Genomic DNA, 14,325 nt, shown 5'->3' on the forward strand with positions numbered 1-14,325 from the left:
GCAGTTTAATACTACTTTTTAGTGAGGTGGTGGTTCTGTAGTCCTTATTTTAGTGTTTAATGGTATGATTTTTTTCTTGAAACATGTTTATTGAAAAGAACAAGCAATAATACAAGAGGAGAGAAACAGCAACATTTTTTTTCCGTTATAAACCTCACATCCCATTTCCCCCTCTTTTCCCTTGCAGAAAAGAATACTGTAAACTTCCAAGCTTGGTGTACTCTTATCCAAGCCCAAAAGTACCTCAAATGATTCGTGCAGGAGTTAGGTAATTAACTGTTCAAAATTTGGCTATATACCCTATGTGGCATCGCTGTCCACAACAGTTCCCAAATTTATTGAAACTTCCACCACTTATAAGAATGATTCCAGCCAGCCTTATGGCGTTTCATAACCATTACAATATATAAAATGCAATGTATCACTAAGCCTTTGTACCAAAATGGCTTTCCTGGCCATTAAGAAAAAGTAGTGTAGGATTTCAGGAGTTCCTTGACCGGAAGTTGCCCTTTTGGGAAAAGTGTTGCTAGAAATGGCGGAAGTGGAGCAGAAAAAGAAAATAACTTTCAGGAAATTCACCTACAGAGGGGTGGACCTGGATCAGCTCCTGGATATGTCCTATGAACAGCTGATGCAGCTTTACGGTGCTTGTCAGCGCAGGCGGCTGAATCGAGGTCTTCGACGTAAGCAGCACTCTGTTGAAGCGTCTCCATAAGGCTAAGAAGGAGGCTCCACCCTGCATGATATGATTATTCTTCCTGAGATGGTGGGCAGCATGTTGGGAGTGTACGGTGGTAAAACTTTCAACCAAGTGGAAATCAAGCCGGAGATGATTGGCCACTACCTGGGTGAATTTTCAATCGCATACAAGCCAGTGAAGCATGGCAGACCTGGTATTGGTATAGCCAAAATCGATGGAATTTTTTTTTTTAGCCAAAATCGATGGAATTTTTTTTTTAGCCAAAATCGATGGAATTTTTTTTTTAGCCAAAATCGATGGAATTTTTTTTTTGGTGCCAGCCACTCATCCAGCCACTCATCCAGATTCATTCCACTGAAGTAAAGTTGTTTTACTGGAAACTTAGTAAATAAAGAAATCCTCCTTTTGAGAGGAAAAAAAAAGAAAAAGTAGTGTAGGAGAATGTTTGATCTTATTTGGTTTTGGTGTAACATCATCATAATAATCAAACAAGTAGATCTAATCTAATCTAAATCTAAATCTTGGGTTTATATACCGCATCATCTCCGCAGATGGAGCTCGACACGGTTTACATGGTTAGGGAAGGAACGGAACTCCAGTGGAATAATATAAGTATGAGAGAAGAGAGGTTGGTGTGAGAGTGCCAGGAGCGGGACGGGGTTACGTTCTGGAGAGGAGCCAGGTCTTCAGATGCTTACGGAATGGTAGAAGGGGGCTCAAATTGCGGAGAGGGGAAGGGAGACTGTTCCAGAGCTGAGTGATTCTGAAAGGGAGGGAAGAGCCAAGTTTACCAACAAGGGAGATGCCTTTTAAGGAGGGGTAGGATAGTTTTAATTTTTGAGTGGATCTAGTGGAGGTTGGATTTGAGGAATTCCAGGATAGAGGGATAAAAGGAGGAAGGATACCGTGGAGGATCTTGAAGGTTAGGCAGGCACATTTAAAGTAGACCCTGGAAATAACGGGAAGCCAGTGGAGTTTGGATAGGAGCGGTGTGACATGGTCAAATTTACTTTTTGAGAAGATAAGTTTGGCCGCGGTGTTCTGGATTAGTTGGAGTCTGTGGAGGCTTTTCTTTGTTAAGCTTAGGTAAATGGAATTGCAATAATCCAATCTGGAGAGGATAATGGATTGTACGAGATATGAGCAGAAAGTGAATTCAGATTATATGATCTTTTCTTTTTTTTGTTGTTGTAATACCCTTGCAGATGGATAATCCCCAACTTCTCACTGCCTCCTCCCCAGCTACCCAGTCTCATAGGGTCAGTTTCAAGTTGCAACAACGTTCATTGTTTCACGTCTGCATCTTGGGGTCCGTGTCATATGAAACGGGTACCACATAGTCAAAGCGTGCTCTTATCCCACTGCACTTCGCTGTCTTAGCTGTCAAGTGCTCCATCTGCAGTAGGACATTCATTTACAATTTCTAGATTTCAAACATGGGTAGCTCAGTTCCCATCCACATAATCATTTAGGGCCGGTTTTAGATATGCTGGGGCCCAAGTCTGAAATTAAGGAGGGGGGCCCCTCTTCTACCTGCCCTTCTCCCAATTTCCCCATGTACTATTTCTACCATATACAGTACTCCCCCAAAATTCACGGGGATTCCGTTCCAGGAACCCCCCGCAAATTTTGAAAAAGCACACATGGCGATTTCTTGCCTGTCAAGAGGCAGGAGAGGGCAGCTGGAGCGCCGGCGGGTGCAGAAAATCACTCATGGTATGCTCCGACTGCCTCTTCCTGCTGCTTTGACACGCAGCTCCTGATTGGTGTAGCCCAACTTTAGTACAGGAAGAGGCGGTCGGAGCATACCACAAATTAGTGAGTCCGCGATTCGTGACAGAAGCTGAAACATCCATTCCCACAAGAACATCAAGTCCTTGATGTACCACCTTTCTGTGGTACAACCAAAGTGGTTTACGTATTATATATAGGTACTTTCCCTGTCCCTACTAGGCTCACAATCCTAAGTTTTTGTACTTGGGATAGTAGAGAGATAGGGGACTCGTCCAGGGAGATGCAGTTCCTTAGGTTTTCAGCCCACAGCATTAACCATTGTTTTATGTTTTATTAACATTTGATATACCACTTAAGCATATTACAGATTTAAGTGGTTTACAATAAAATACAGGTACTTAGGACTTCCCTATCTGTCCTGATGGCTCACAATCTAGCTAAAGTACCTGAGTAAACAATTATTAAAATAGAAAAGATATAACAAAATTCCAAGAATTGTGAGGGAAAGGTACAATTCAAATAATTAGAAAAAAAAGATGAAAAAATAAAAGAAATAAAATTAAAATATACAAATAAGTTTAAGAGATTGGAGAGTGAACAAAATAAATAAATAAATTAGGCTGGTACTCCACTCTAGGGTATGCCCAAATACTATGGAGATATATACCTTTGGTGTCCAGCTCTGGAAGCAGGTCCCTAGTGTGCAATGCAAAAACTTAAAATGCAGTTCCTACCACACCACACTCTACAACCTCTTTCACTTCAAACACATTTACACAAAAAGCATCTATATCCATGGCCAGCTTTGTTTCTACTTCTGGAATGTGATCTCAAGAACATGCCTTTGGTATCCCTAGTCAAGCTTTTATAAAACCAGGATCAGGACCAACCACTCTGCCTGCTATTTTTAGTAATAATCCATGAGTCACACAACAAGGGTGCACCTAGAAAAAGGCAGCATCTTAAACACAGCAGTGAGCACTAGAACACCAACACACGAATTGTAAAACTAAACAAGCCAGATTCTGCATAGTCAATTGATCTTGTACAGTCAATGCTAACAGAGAGCCATGTCCTTTTCAAACACATAGAACACAGATACACCCTCGCGCAATATAGAATAATCACAAACTAAAAATAGAAATATGTAGACAAAAGTTAAACTGAACCAAGAAACCAGATTCTGCATACAATGCAACACCACAGAAACAGTGACATGTCCCCTAATACTGTGCACAATATAAAGATAGTAGATGTAAATTTGAAAAAAACTGCTACATAACAATCACAAGACCTGACATTGAAGACTGTTATTCATGCTCTTCTACTGATCTGGCCTTAGAATCATACCAAATCAAGCAGTGCATACCTACTACATGATGACTTAATTTATACTAGCCTTTGGACAAGTCATTTAGGTAAACAGGTGGTGTGGTCAATTTAAAAACAAAGGGAACACATTTGATCTTTTTTTTTTTTTTTTTAAAAAGGGGAGTTGCAAGACAAAATGCATTAAACCAAAAAACAGCAAAAGAATGCAGTAACAAAAAATTGTTACTTTGAGTGCTGCTTGTTATAGGGTACACCAGAGGTGCCCACACTTTTTGGGCTTGCAAACTACTTTTAAAATGACCAAGTCAAAATGATCTACCAACAATAAAATTTAAAAAGCACAAAGCACACTGTACGCAGAGAAAATGTTAATTATTATTTATATTCCGCGGGTTTTCAAAGAAGTCAAGGCAGCTGACTTTATGTAATGTCACAAAAAATATACCCCCTCCTTTTTTACTAAACCGCGATAGCGGTTTTTAGTGCAGGGAGCTGCGCTGAATGCCCTGCGCTGCTCTCGATGCTCATAGGCTCCTTGCGCTAAAAACTGCTATTGCGGTTTAGTAAAAGGGGGCCATAGTGCAAAATATAGACATCAGATAAAAATTCTCAAAACGGACACATTTTGATCACTAAATTGAAAATAAAATCATTTTTCCTACCTTTGTTGTCTGGTGATTTCATGAGTCTCTGGTTGCACTTTCTTTTTCTGACTGTGCATCCAATATGTCTTCCCTTCTTTCAGCCTCCTGTATGCTACTTCTCCTCAAGACCTCATTCCCTCCCCAACTTTTTCTTCCTCTCTTCCTGCCCTCCTCTGTCTTTCTTTCTGTCTCCTGCCCCCCTTTCTTTCTCTCTCCCTGTCTTTCTCTCTCCATGCCCCCTTTCTTTCTCTCTCCATGCCCCCTTTCTTTCTTTCTCTCTCCCTGTCTTTCTCTCTCCATGCCCCCTTTCTTTCTTTCTCTCTCCCTGTCTTTCTCTCTCCATGCCTCCTTTCTTTCTTTCTCACTCCGTCTATCTCTCTCCATGCCCTTTCTCTCTCCATGCTCCCTTTCTTTCTTTCTTTTTTCTATCTCTCTCCATGCCCTTTCTCTCTCCATGCTCCCTTTCTTTCTTTCTATCTATCTCCCTGTCTTTTTCTCTCTCCATGCCCCCTTTTTTTCTATCTATCTCCCTGTCTTTCTCTCTCTTCATGCCCCCTTTCTTTCTTTCTATCTCCCTGTCTTTCTCTCTCTCCATGCCCCCTTTCTGTCTGTTTCTCTGCTCTCCCCCAAGTCGCCGCCATCGGGGAACAGGCCGCCTCCACCGCCGCTGCCATCAGGGAACAGACCGCTGCCGTAAAGAGGACACTGAAGTGCCAGGCCGACCAACCTTCCCCACCCAATGTCAGTTGTAACGTCGGAGAGGAAGTTCCGGGCCAGCCAGGTAGTGATTGGCTGGCCTGGAACTTCCTCTCCGATGTCAAAATTGACTTCAAGTGAGGAATGTTGGTTGGCCCGGCACTTCAGCATCCTCTTTACAGGGTAGGGAAGCAGGTAGAACAGAAGACAACGCGAGTCTTTCACAGAGCCCGACCAAAACACCACTATGCATCAATAAACTTAGTTACTCTATTCAGACTACCATGAAGGTATTGGGTATAACACTAAGGATCAATGCCTAACCATGAAAGACCAAGTAGACTCCTTAATCAGAAAAGGGTTTTTTAACTTTCTGGAAACTTCGATCCATTAGAGCAGGGGTAGGAAACTCCGGTCATCGAGAGCCGTATTCCAGTCGGGTTTTCAGGATTTCCCCAATGAATATGCATGAGATCTATTTGCATGCACTGCTTTCAATGCATATTCATTGGGGAAATCCTAAAAACCCGACTAGAATATGGCTCTTGAGGACCCCTGCATTACAGCATATTTTGATATGTCAGCATTCAGAATTCTGGTACAATCCCTCATACTGAGTTAACTTGACTACTGTAACATCGCCTATTTAGCAATTTCCCAAAAGAATATGCGACGATTACAATTAATGGAAAATGCAGCGGTCAGACTAATTTTTGGGCTGAAAAAGTTTGATCACTGGTTACCGATTGAGGCACGCGTAAAGTTTAAGTTTGCCTGCCTCTGCTTTAAAGTACTATACGGACTAGCCCCTAAATACGTAACTGACTTTTTCTCCTTCTCAGCCAACAGGCATAAGAGAAGCTCACATTCAAACTTCGTTTTCCCCTCAGTTAGAGGATGTAAACTCAAAAAACACCATCAACACCTTCTCTCACATCAGGCAGCATTATGGGGTAAAGATCTAGAACAATTGCTTTCACCCACTACTTATGAGGAATTCAGGAAGCGCCTAAAAACATATCTGTTCCTGAAGTATCTAGACAATTGACCCGTACAACTCTTTCTCTTCAATAACGGTTCTCTTGACCTATTAACCACTTTCTTTCACCTCTTAAGTTCAATCAATTTATACCATCTTTTAATCTTTGTAAACCGCATAGAACTTTACGGTCCTGCGGTATATAAACTGTTGTTATTATTATTATACGATCACTCAACTGTAATCCTAATACAGTAAGACAAGATACCAACTCTCCTCTGCTTCAACACTAGAATTCCCACTTATCACTGGTTCAAGTTTCAAGTTTATTAGGATTTTATATACCGCCTATCAAGGTTATCTAAACGGTTTTTACAATCAGGTACTCAAGCATTTCCCTATCTGTCCCGGTGGGCTCACAATCTATCTAACGTAGAAGCCAAGAAAATAGGTTGACAGAGACAATACTTATGTCAATGAAAGAGCTACTGTACTAGGCACCATTTGCACTTGTCTTCATGAAAGTAAAAAGAGCCACTGGGCAATTCAACGGGTAGCACGATATTACAAGAATAAGCTTTAAAGGAAAATATAATGCTCCCTCAAATCGGATATGATTTGGCAGAAACTCAGACACAATATAACACCTCCATCCAACCTTAATAGCAGTACTATCATTTTGCTTTACAATATTTCACATTATCAGAGGCAGAAAAAAGTTCACCGTTCTCAATCTTCTTCTTTCCCTTTGTTTTATCCCTCTTTTCTCTGATAAAGTAATGTGGCTGCTATCAGCTCGTTACACATAATTAAGGACCAATACAAAGTAAATACTGTACAACAACTTCTTGAACTTAGTATAGTAGTATATAGTGCTTACCAGAGGCCAAAAGTGGATTGGGTGTTCACTGCTGAAAACTAATGAACACATGTATTGTTAACCCAATAAGAAACATGTTGGGTTTCTTTCCTTTTTTTTTTTTTGGGGGGGGGGGAGGGAGAGATTTTCCAAATGTGAACATAAATTCCTCCAAAGGCTATTTCTCGTTTATAGAGCTTGTCACACCTCGAAGCCCCTTCTCTTGGGGGGGGGGATGTGGACGGGCTTCTTTTGCATTGTTACCTTTTCCCTCCCAGTTGTGTTTCGTGCTCACCTCCTGCCTCCGCCGCGAGGGCCATCTCACTCAGCCGTGTGGGCCCCACAAGTAAAGCAGCAGCCACCCGACTTTACCCAGCGACATCGTGCCCCCTCGCTACTCTACAGCAACACCACCCGCAACCATCCTCCGAGCACCTAAATCCAGCACGCTCCAGTGCCACCCTCCGCCGATTGATCGGCCCGACAAGATACCTAACCCAGTAGCCAATAAGCTATGCCCAGCTTCTTCTAGGCCGTACATGTGCATTGCATCGCTTACCCGTAAAAAGTCCAGTACGGGATACATACAGCCTAGGCTCAGACCGGCCCACCTTCTGTTTCTAACCTGCCGGGTGGACATCTAAATTAGCCCGGCTAAAAGGCCCTAGGGAGAACACTGTAGAGGTAGGTCTTGTCAGACAAATATGATCAATTTCTTTGACTGGGTGACTAGAGAATTGGATAGAGGGGAGTGTGCTAGATGTGGTGTATTTAGATTTTAGCAAAGTCTTTGACAGTGTTCCACACAGATGTCTAATAAATAAATTGAGTGCCCTCGGATTGGGTCCCAAAGTGACAGGCTGGGTCAGAAACTAGTTGAGTGGAACACAACAAGAGGGTAGTGCTCAGTGGAGATCGCTCTGAGGAAAGGGATGTTACCAGTGGTGTGCCTTAAGGTTCTGTTCTTGGGGCTGTTCTTTTTAACATTTTTATAAGCGATATTGCTGAAGGGTTGTCAGGTAAGATTTGTTTCTTTGTGGATGATACCAAAATCTGCAATAAAGTAGACATCCCGGATGGTGTGAATAACATGAAGAAATACTTAGTGAAGCTTGACAAATGATCTGAAATTTGGCAGCTAAAATTTAATGGTAAGAAATGCAAAAACCCGAAGGAATAGTACAGTTTAGGGGATGAAGACAAAAGAGCAGGACTTGGGTGTGATTATATGTGATGATCTTAAGGTGGCCAAACAGGTAGAAAAGATGACGGCAAAAGCTAATAGGATGCTAGGGTACATAGGGAGAGGTATGTCCAGTAAGAAAAAGGAGGTATTGATGCCCTGTATAAGACTCTGGTGGGACTTCATTTAGAATATTGTGTACAATTCTGCAGACCGCATCCTCAAAAAGACATAAAAAGGATGGGGTCAGTCCATAGGAAGGCTACTAAAATGGTGCGTGATCTTCATCATAAGGTGTACAGGGAAAGATTTAAAGATCTCAATATGTATTCTGTGAAGGAAAAGCGTGAGAGGGGAGATATGATAAGATACGTTTAAATACCTACATGATGTAAATGCGCATGAATCGAGTCTAAGCTCTGGAATGAGAGGGCATAGGATGAAGTTAAGAGGTGATAGGCTCCGGAGTAATCTAAGGAAATACTTTTTTACAGAAAGGGTGATAGATGCGTGGAACAGTCTTCCAGAAGAGGTGGTGGACTGTGTCTGATTTCAAGAAGGTGTAAGATAGGCATGTGGGATCTCTTGGAGAGAGGCAGACATAATGGTTACTGTGAATGGGCAGACTGAATGGGACATTTGGCCTTTATCTGCCATCATGTTTCCATGTTACATAACATATAATAGCCCTGACAAATGGCATCCCTGCTACAACCCACCTCTCGCTGAAACACATTGTAGCCGTTGTATACAAAATCTTTATTCCTTCAATTACATCATTCCTAATTCCGTCCCTGTCATACCCAACTTTATCAAAGGTTTTTTGGTATCGAAACTTACCACTTTAACCATTCCCATCTCCTTTGGACAGCCTCCATCGCTGCTAAAAATCCTCCAACTTAATCACCCTTTAACAAAACTCATCAACTGATTAATGACCAAATTGAGCAGAATTCCACCTAAACTGTGTCTGCCAGGATTTTGCTATAAATTATATATCCACATTGAATAGTAATATAAGTTTGTAAGATCCTGGCTTAGTTAAGTCTACCTTCTTTGACAGGACCGTGATAAGGCTCTGCCTCACCATAGCTGGAAAGGAAACAGACCTGAGGGATTCCTGAAACCTTTCCATAAGGGACCCTTTACAATGTGCTCCAACAGCATATTATAAAACGCCACTTGGAGTCTTAAGTCTTCTCCCATCCTAAGTATTTCATCATTTTCTGTCAGAGCCTCGAGGCAACCACCTGATCAAGTGTAAGAAAAGGCAACTCGAGACCCTAGTCCTTCCTAATAGTTCAGAATAAAACTTGAGTCAGGATATCTGTAGTCCTCTTTATTTCTCAATATCATAACATTGCCCGATATTGAATGCTACAGTTTTGCCATGTATCTCCCTGTTCAGTTCTCAAAGTAAAATAACATGTTTCTGATCCACAGTCTGCTGATGAATGTGTGTCTAGATTGCTGTCCTCAGAAAGAATTGTTTCTTTAACTCCTCTTGCACTCTGTTGGCAAACTGTTTCTGAAGTCAATTCCTTCCCCATCTTGATCAAATTAACATTCAACATCTTTCACCTTCTCACCACAAGGGAAAACTTGAACCCCCACATCCACCATCTTTAACCTTATTCCCAGTAAGGATTTGGCTCCTCCATATGTGCCCCATTTAAAAAAAACAAAATCCCTACTTTCTGCCGTTGCTGCCTAAGATATGGAATTCATCGTGGATCATCACCTAGTCCTAAAGGCATCTTCCACAACCTCCTTCCTCTGCTCTTTCAACACAAACACTTGAAGAGAAAGGGACGACTACAAATGATGGCCGCCTCCTCCGGGGACACTGATCGGCAGCATGTTCAGGAACTGGCAAAGTTGAACATTTCACAACAAAACTCTATAAATTTGAAAAGAGTTTGCCTTCCAGCAAGCAGCAGTGGTAGGCCTGGCAGACAACATGGTCGATACTGGCTGTTTCAGCTGAAAATGATCCTAGTGAAACCCTGCCTTCAGGATGCCCATAATTGGACTTTTTAGTAGGAGTCTGCACTTGGAGGATTGAAATTAAATCAGATTTGAAGGCAGTTTGGGCCAACGTGGAGAGAAATACCTGAGCTAGGTAAATGTGTGAAAGACGTTGAGATTCATGCAGAAGTGTTCTCAAACACTGATAAGTGACTCCTGGAGAGCAAACAGTCTGAAAGATACATTACTGACTAAACTGAAAGACATTGAGCATCGCAGTCTATGCCATGGCCTTTTTTTTCAAGGTCTTTGAGGGGCCCTGATTATGTGGATAGTGAGCAGGTATTACAAGAGATAGTACGCTGCTGTCAGAGAGTTCAACAGCCATAGAGCTTGTGTTAGGCTTGTTCCAGCTAAGTTATCATGCTGTGGGTCACCCAAGGGCCAATTGCCCTAAAGTTTCAAGTTTATTCAATTTGTACTATCCCACCTTATGGGGATCCTTCAGAGCAGCTTACATCCTAAAATATGAAAAAGAAAGATTACAGGGAAGAAAGGAGAGCTACAATTTTGACAGGAAAGGCTTTGTGGCCTGCTTTTCTTACTATAAGGTTAAAATCAATTCTGGCTATAGTGAGAGCAATAGAACTTTGAATGGGACTCTTACCGAATAGCTATTTATCTAAATTTGTTGAGTGCCACCTTAAAGCACAGAGAGAAACTGTATGTAACCTTTGACCTTATAGCTCCATGATCAGAGTACTCAAAATAAATGGCCGGCAGAGAAGATGTGCAAAGAGGAGGAGAGGTACTGGCACTGGCTGATTGCCTACAGGATGCACCTCTCGCCACGTAGGCATGTCCTTTAGGCAATCAGCCGGCACCTCTCCTTCCAGTTTGCGATACACTGATTTAGAGAATACTAAAACACAATGCAAGGTTTAGAAAGCCTTGTGACCAAAAGAATCACATTTGTGTGAAATATTAGACATGCTGACTCCTTCTGCTTGGAAAAAAAGTAACTGGACATTTTTAAATACAGCAATCAACTGGTGTTTTTACTGGGGTAATGAACATCATTGATTCAAAATTCTCTCCCAGGCTCTTGTCATTTGCATTTTTCAATTGTGACCGTTTCCATAATATAACACGATACTTAGCTTTTCACCCGACGGGAGCTTTTGCCGTTTCACTAGTAAAGCTTTGTCTGGGGTTTCACTATTCACTCTGCCAGCACAGTCTTCATGCGTTTACATTACCGTGCATACAGTTTCTACCGGTAGTTGTGTCTCACAAGGTTTCATTATTGACGGCTTTAATAACGAAACGGCAAGAGCTCCCGTCGGGTGAAAAGCAGACAGGATATAAATTTTCAGATTAAACATTTGTTTGTTCTGGAGGCTTCATGAAGGGGTGGCAGTAGATTTAAGAACTATTAAGGAGAGAGCGCTTTATTTGTGGTGATAATACTTTAGCCCCTAACAGTTTAAATCAAGAAATTGATTTTGGAATTGTTCTATAACATCTTTGGCTAATTGTATGGGTTTTGAGAAATTTGTTGAAGCCTCAAGTTTCAAGGTTTATTTTGATTTGATGAGTTGCTTATTCAAAATTTACTAAGCGAGTTACAGTGAAACAAAAATAAACATACTAATTAAAATTTAAGTATAATGGGTTAGACCGACAGACTTACAGACACAATGGATACACAAGGAAAAAGGGAATGAAAGTTACAAAATTGGTGCTTTAGAGAAGCAGAAAGAAAACCATGTACGGAAAGAACACAAGGAAGGGCAAATGTCTCTCTGAAGGATAACTACTTCACTTTTTAAATTTTAATTTAAAAATTAAAAGCATCTTTAAAAAGGAAGCTTTTTAAATTGTTTTTAAAACGACTGAGGTCCTTTTCCTCTCTTATATATTGAGGTAAAGTGTTCCAGAGTTGGGGGGCCATTACCGAAAACATATCATGACGTCTGGTTCCGATAACTTTCAAAGAAGGGACAATTAAGAGCTTTTGTGTTGTAGATCGAAGAGAGCGTGATGAATTATAAGGGATAAGCATTCTATTAATGAATTGTGGTTCATTGGTGGACAGAGTTTTAAATACCAAGAGTAATATTTTAAAGGTGATACGGTGATTAATTGGAAGCCAGTGTGAGTTAATTAAATAAGGAGTAACGTGTAGTAGTCTGAACAAAATTGTTAATTTCTAGAAGAAGGTATTGCATTTGAAAGCTATTCAAAAATATATTAAATTAATCCAATAAAAAAGATGTTGTCTCAGGGAGGTGGGCACCTACCTTCATATGTGGTGGCAGTGTGGGCGGGTGCGTGGGTTCTGGAAAGAGGTTTTTTCTAGGGTGTCCCAGATCCTTGATATCCAGATCCCGGAGAGTTGGCAACATGCCCTATTGTATTGGCATCAATTAGATCTGGCCTGGGGAGATTCTATGTTTTGTAAGCTGGCATTCACTGCTGCCAGGTTGGCTTTGGCCTCCTTGTGGAATCAAGCGCTCTCTCCCACCTGGGATATGGTGGAGCAGCGCTTGCTTTCATGGCAACTTCTTTACCACTTAACGGCTTTGCGGCATGGCAAACAACATGGATATGCTCACATTTGGCGTAGATTTCGGGCTTCTGTGGAGGTTGGAGGTAGGGGCGGACCGGGGATTTGAGCTACATTTGGGGCTGAACTGGGTAGGTGGGGATTTGGGGGATTTCATATTCCTATTCCTCTTCTAGTTTCTGCTGTGTATGGGCTTTGATGGTTCTCAACCTTTTTTTAAATATTGTGGGTATTGTGTTTTGTCCCTGGGGGGAGGGTGGGGGTGGGTGGGGGCTATTGTGGTGTTTTGTTGCTTGATCATAGGGATTGCACATGTTATTTGGTTTGCAGCTCTTTGAGTGTTTTCCAGAATGTTGCACATTGTGCCTTGTTTTATTTATTGCTGCTGCATCTACTATGTATACTTTATGTTGTGTGTATATCTCAATAAAAGCTTTATTCAAAAAAAAAAAAAAAAAGATGTTGTCTCTTATTATCTTTAAAGTGGACTAAGACAGAATATTAAATGTTCACTTTTGCTCTTTGTAGCAACAGGAGCAGGACCCAACTAATCTGTATATCTCCAACCTGCCAGTGACGATGGATGAACAGGAACTGGAGTCCATGCTGAAGCCATTTGGGCAGGTCATCTCCACCCGTATCCTGCGGGATGCCAGTGGGACCAGTCGGGGGGTTGGCTTTGCCAGGTGAGGACCCCAGTGTGTTGGAATCAGCTGGATAAAAGGGGGCAATCGCCTAATTTAGTCCCCAGGTCAGTATGGCCGATTGAAGCCCTTGCATTGGTGGAACAGCCTGGGATGGCCTTCACCAGATGACGGTCCTTATGTCAATGGGCAGCAGAGGGGTATGTGGATTTTGAGCAGGGGAGCCTCCTCGGTTTCATAAGACCTAGATCAATCTATAAAATAAATACTGAGTGGAATGAAACAGGTACATATTAATTGCTTGTTTACTCTTTCCAAAAATACTAGGACTAGGGGGGCATACAATGAAGCTATGAAGTAGTAAATTTAACCCTTTATTTGGCTTTCTTGCTCAGAAGCAACGTGTTTTCTATGGCTCTTACGGGAGATCTGCATCTCCAAAAGCCTATTACTTGGCACTGTTGCTCTCGTTCAACAAGAAGTTACGTAAAGTGGCCGTTTCACCAATTAAAGGGTTAAATCAAACTGGAGAAAATATTTTTCCACTTATTGTGCAACTAAACTCTGGAATTTGTTGCTAGAGAATGTGGTGAAAGCAATTAGCATAGCAGAGTATAAAAAAGGTTTGGATAATTTCCTAAAAGAGAAGTCCATAGGCTATTACTGAAATGGCTTTGAGAGATTCACTGCTTATTCCTAGGTTAAGCAGCATAAACATAAAATCTGTTTTAGTCTTTTGGAATCTTGCCAGGTACTTGTGACCTATATTGGCCACTGTTGGAAATAGGATACTGGGCTTCATGGACCTTCAGTCTGTCCCAGTATGGCAACTCTTAAATTCTTATAATCCTTCTAGCCTGAACCAGAGGGTTTAAACCCATTGCATATATGGATCAAGTCCACCTAGAGCAGGGATCTCAAAGTCCCTCCTTGAGGGCCGCAATCCAGTCGGGTTTTCAGGATTTTCCCCAATGAATGTGCATTGAAAGCAGTGCCTGCACATAGATCTCATGCATA

At 41.6% G+C, this 14,325-nt stretch overlaps 1 protein-coding gene across 6 annotated transcripts in view; it reads left to right on the top strand.

The window, feature by feature from the left end:
• The window catches only part of RBMS2 (RNA binding motif single stranded interacting protein 2), a 332,030-nt gene that overhangs the window by 281,145 nt on the left and 36,560 nt on the right, over nucleotides 1-14,325 (top strand). For all 6 annotated transcript variants that reach the window (XM_033936036.1, XM_033936038.1, XM_033936032.1 and 3 more), the window contains one exon: nucleotides 13,193-13,350. In XM_033936036.1, coding sequence (XP_033791927.1) covers nucleotides 13,193-13,350 — 158 coding nt within the window. The remainder of the gene's footprint in view (nucleotides 1-13,192; nucleotides 13,351-14,325) is intronic.

The sequence above is a fragment of the Geotrypetes seraphini genome, chromosome 3 (genome assembly GCF_902459505.1).
Source record: "Geotrypetes seraphini chromosome 3, aGeoSer1.1, whole genome shotgun sequence".
Lineage (NCBI taxonomy): Eukaryota > Metazoa > Chordata > Amphibia > Gymnophiona > Dermophiidae > Geotrypetes > Geotrypetes seraphini.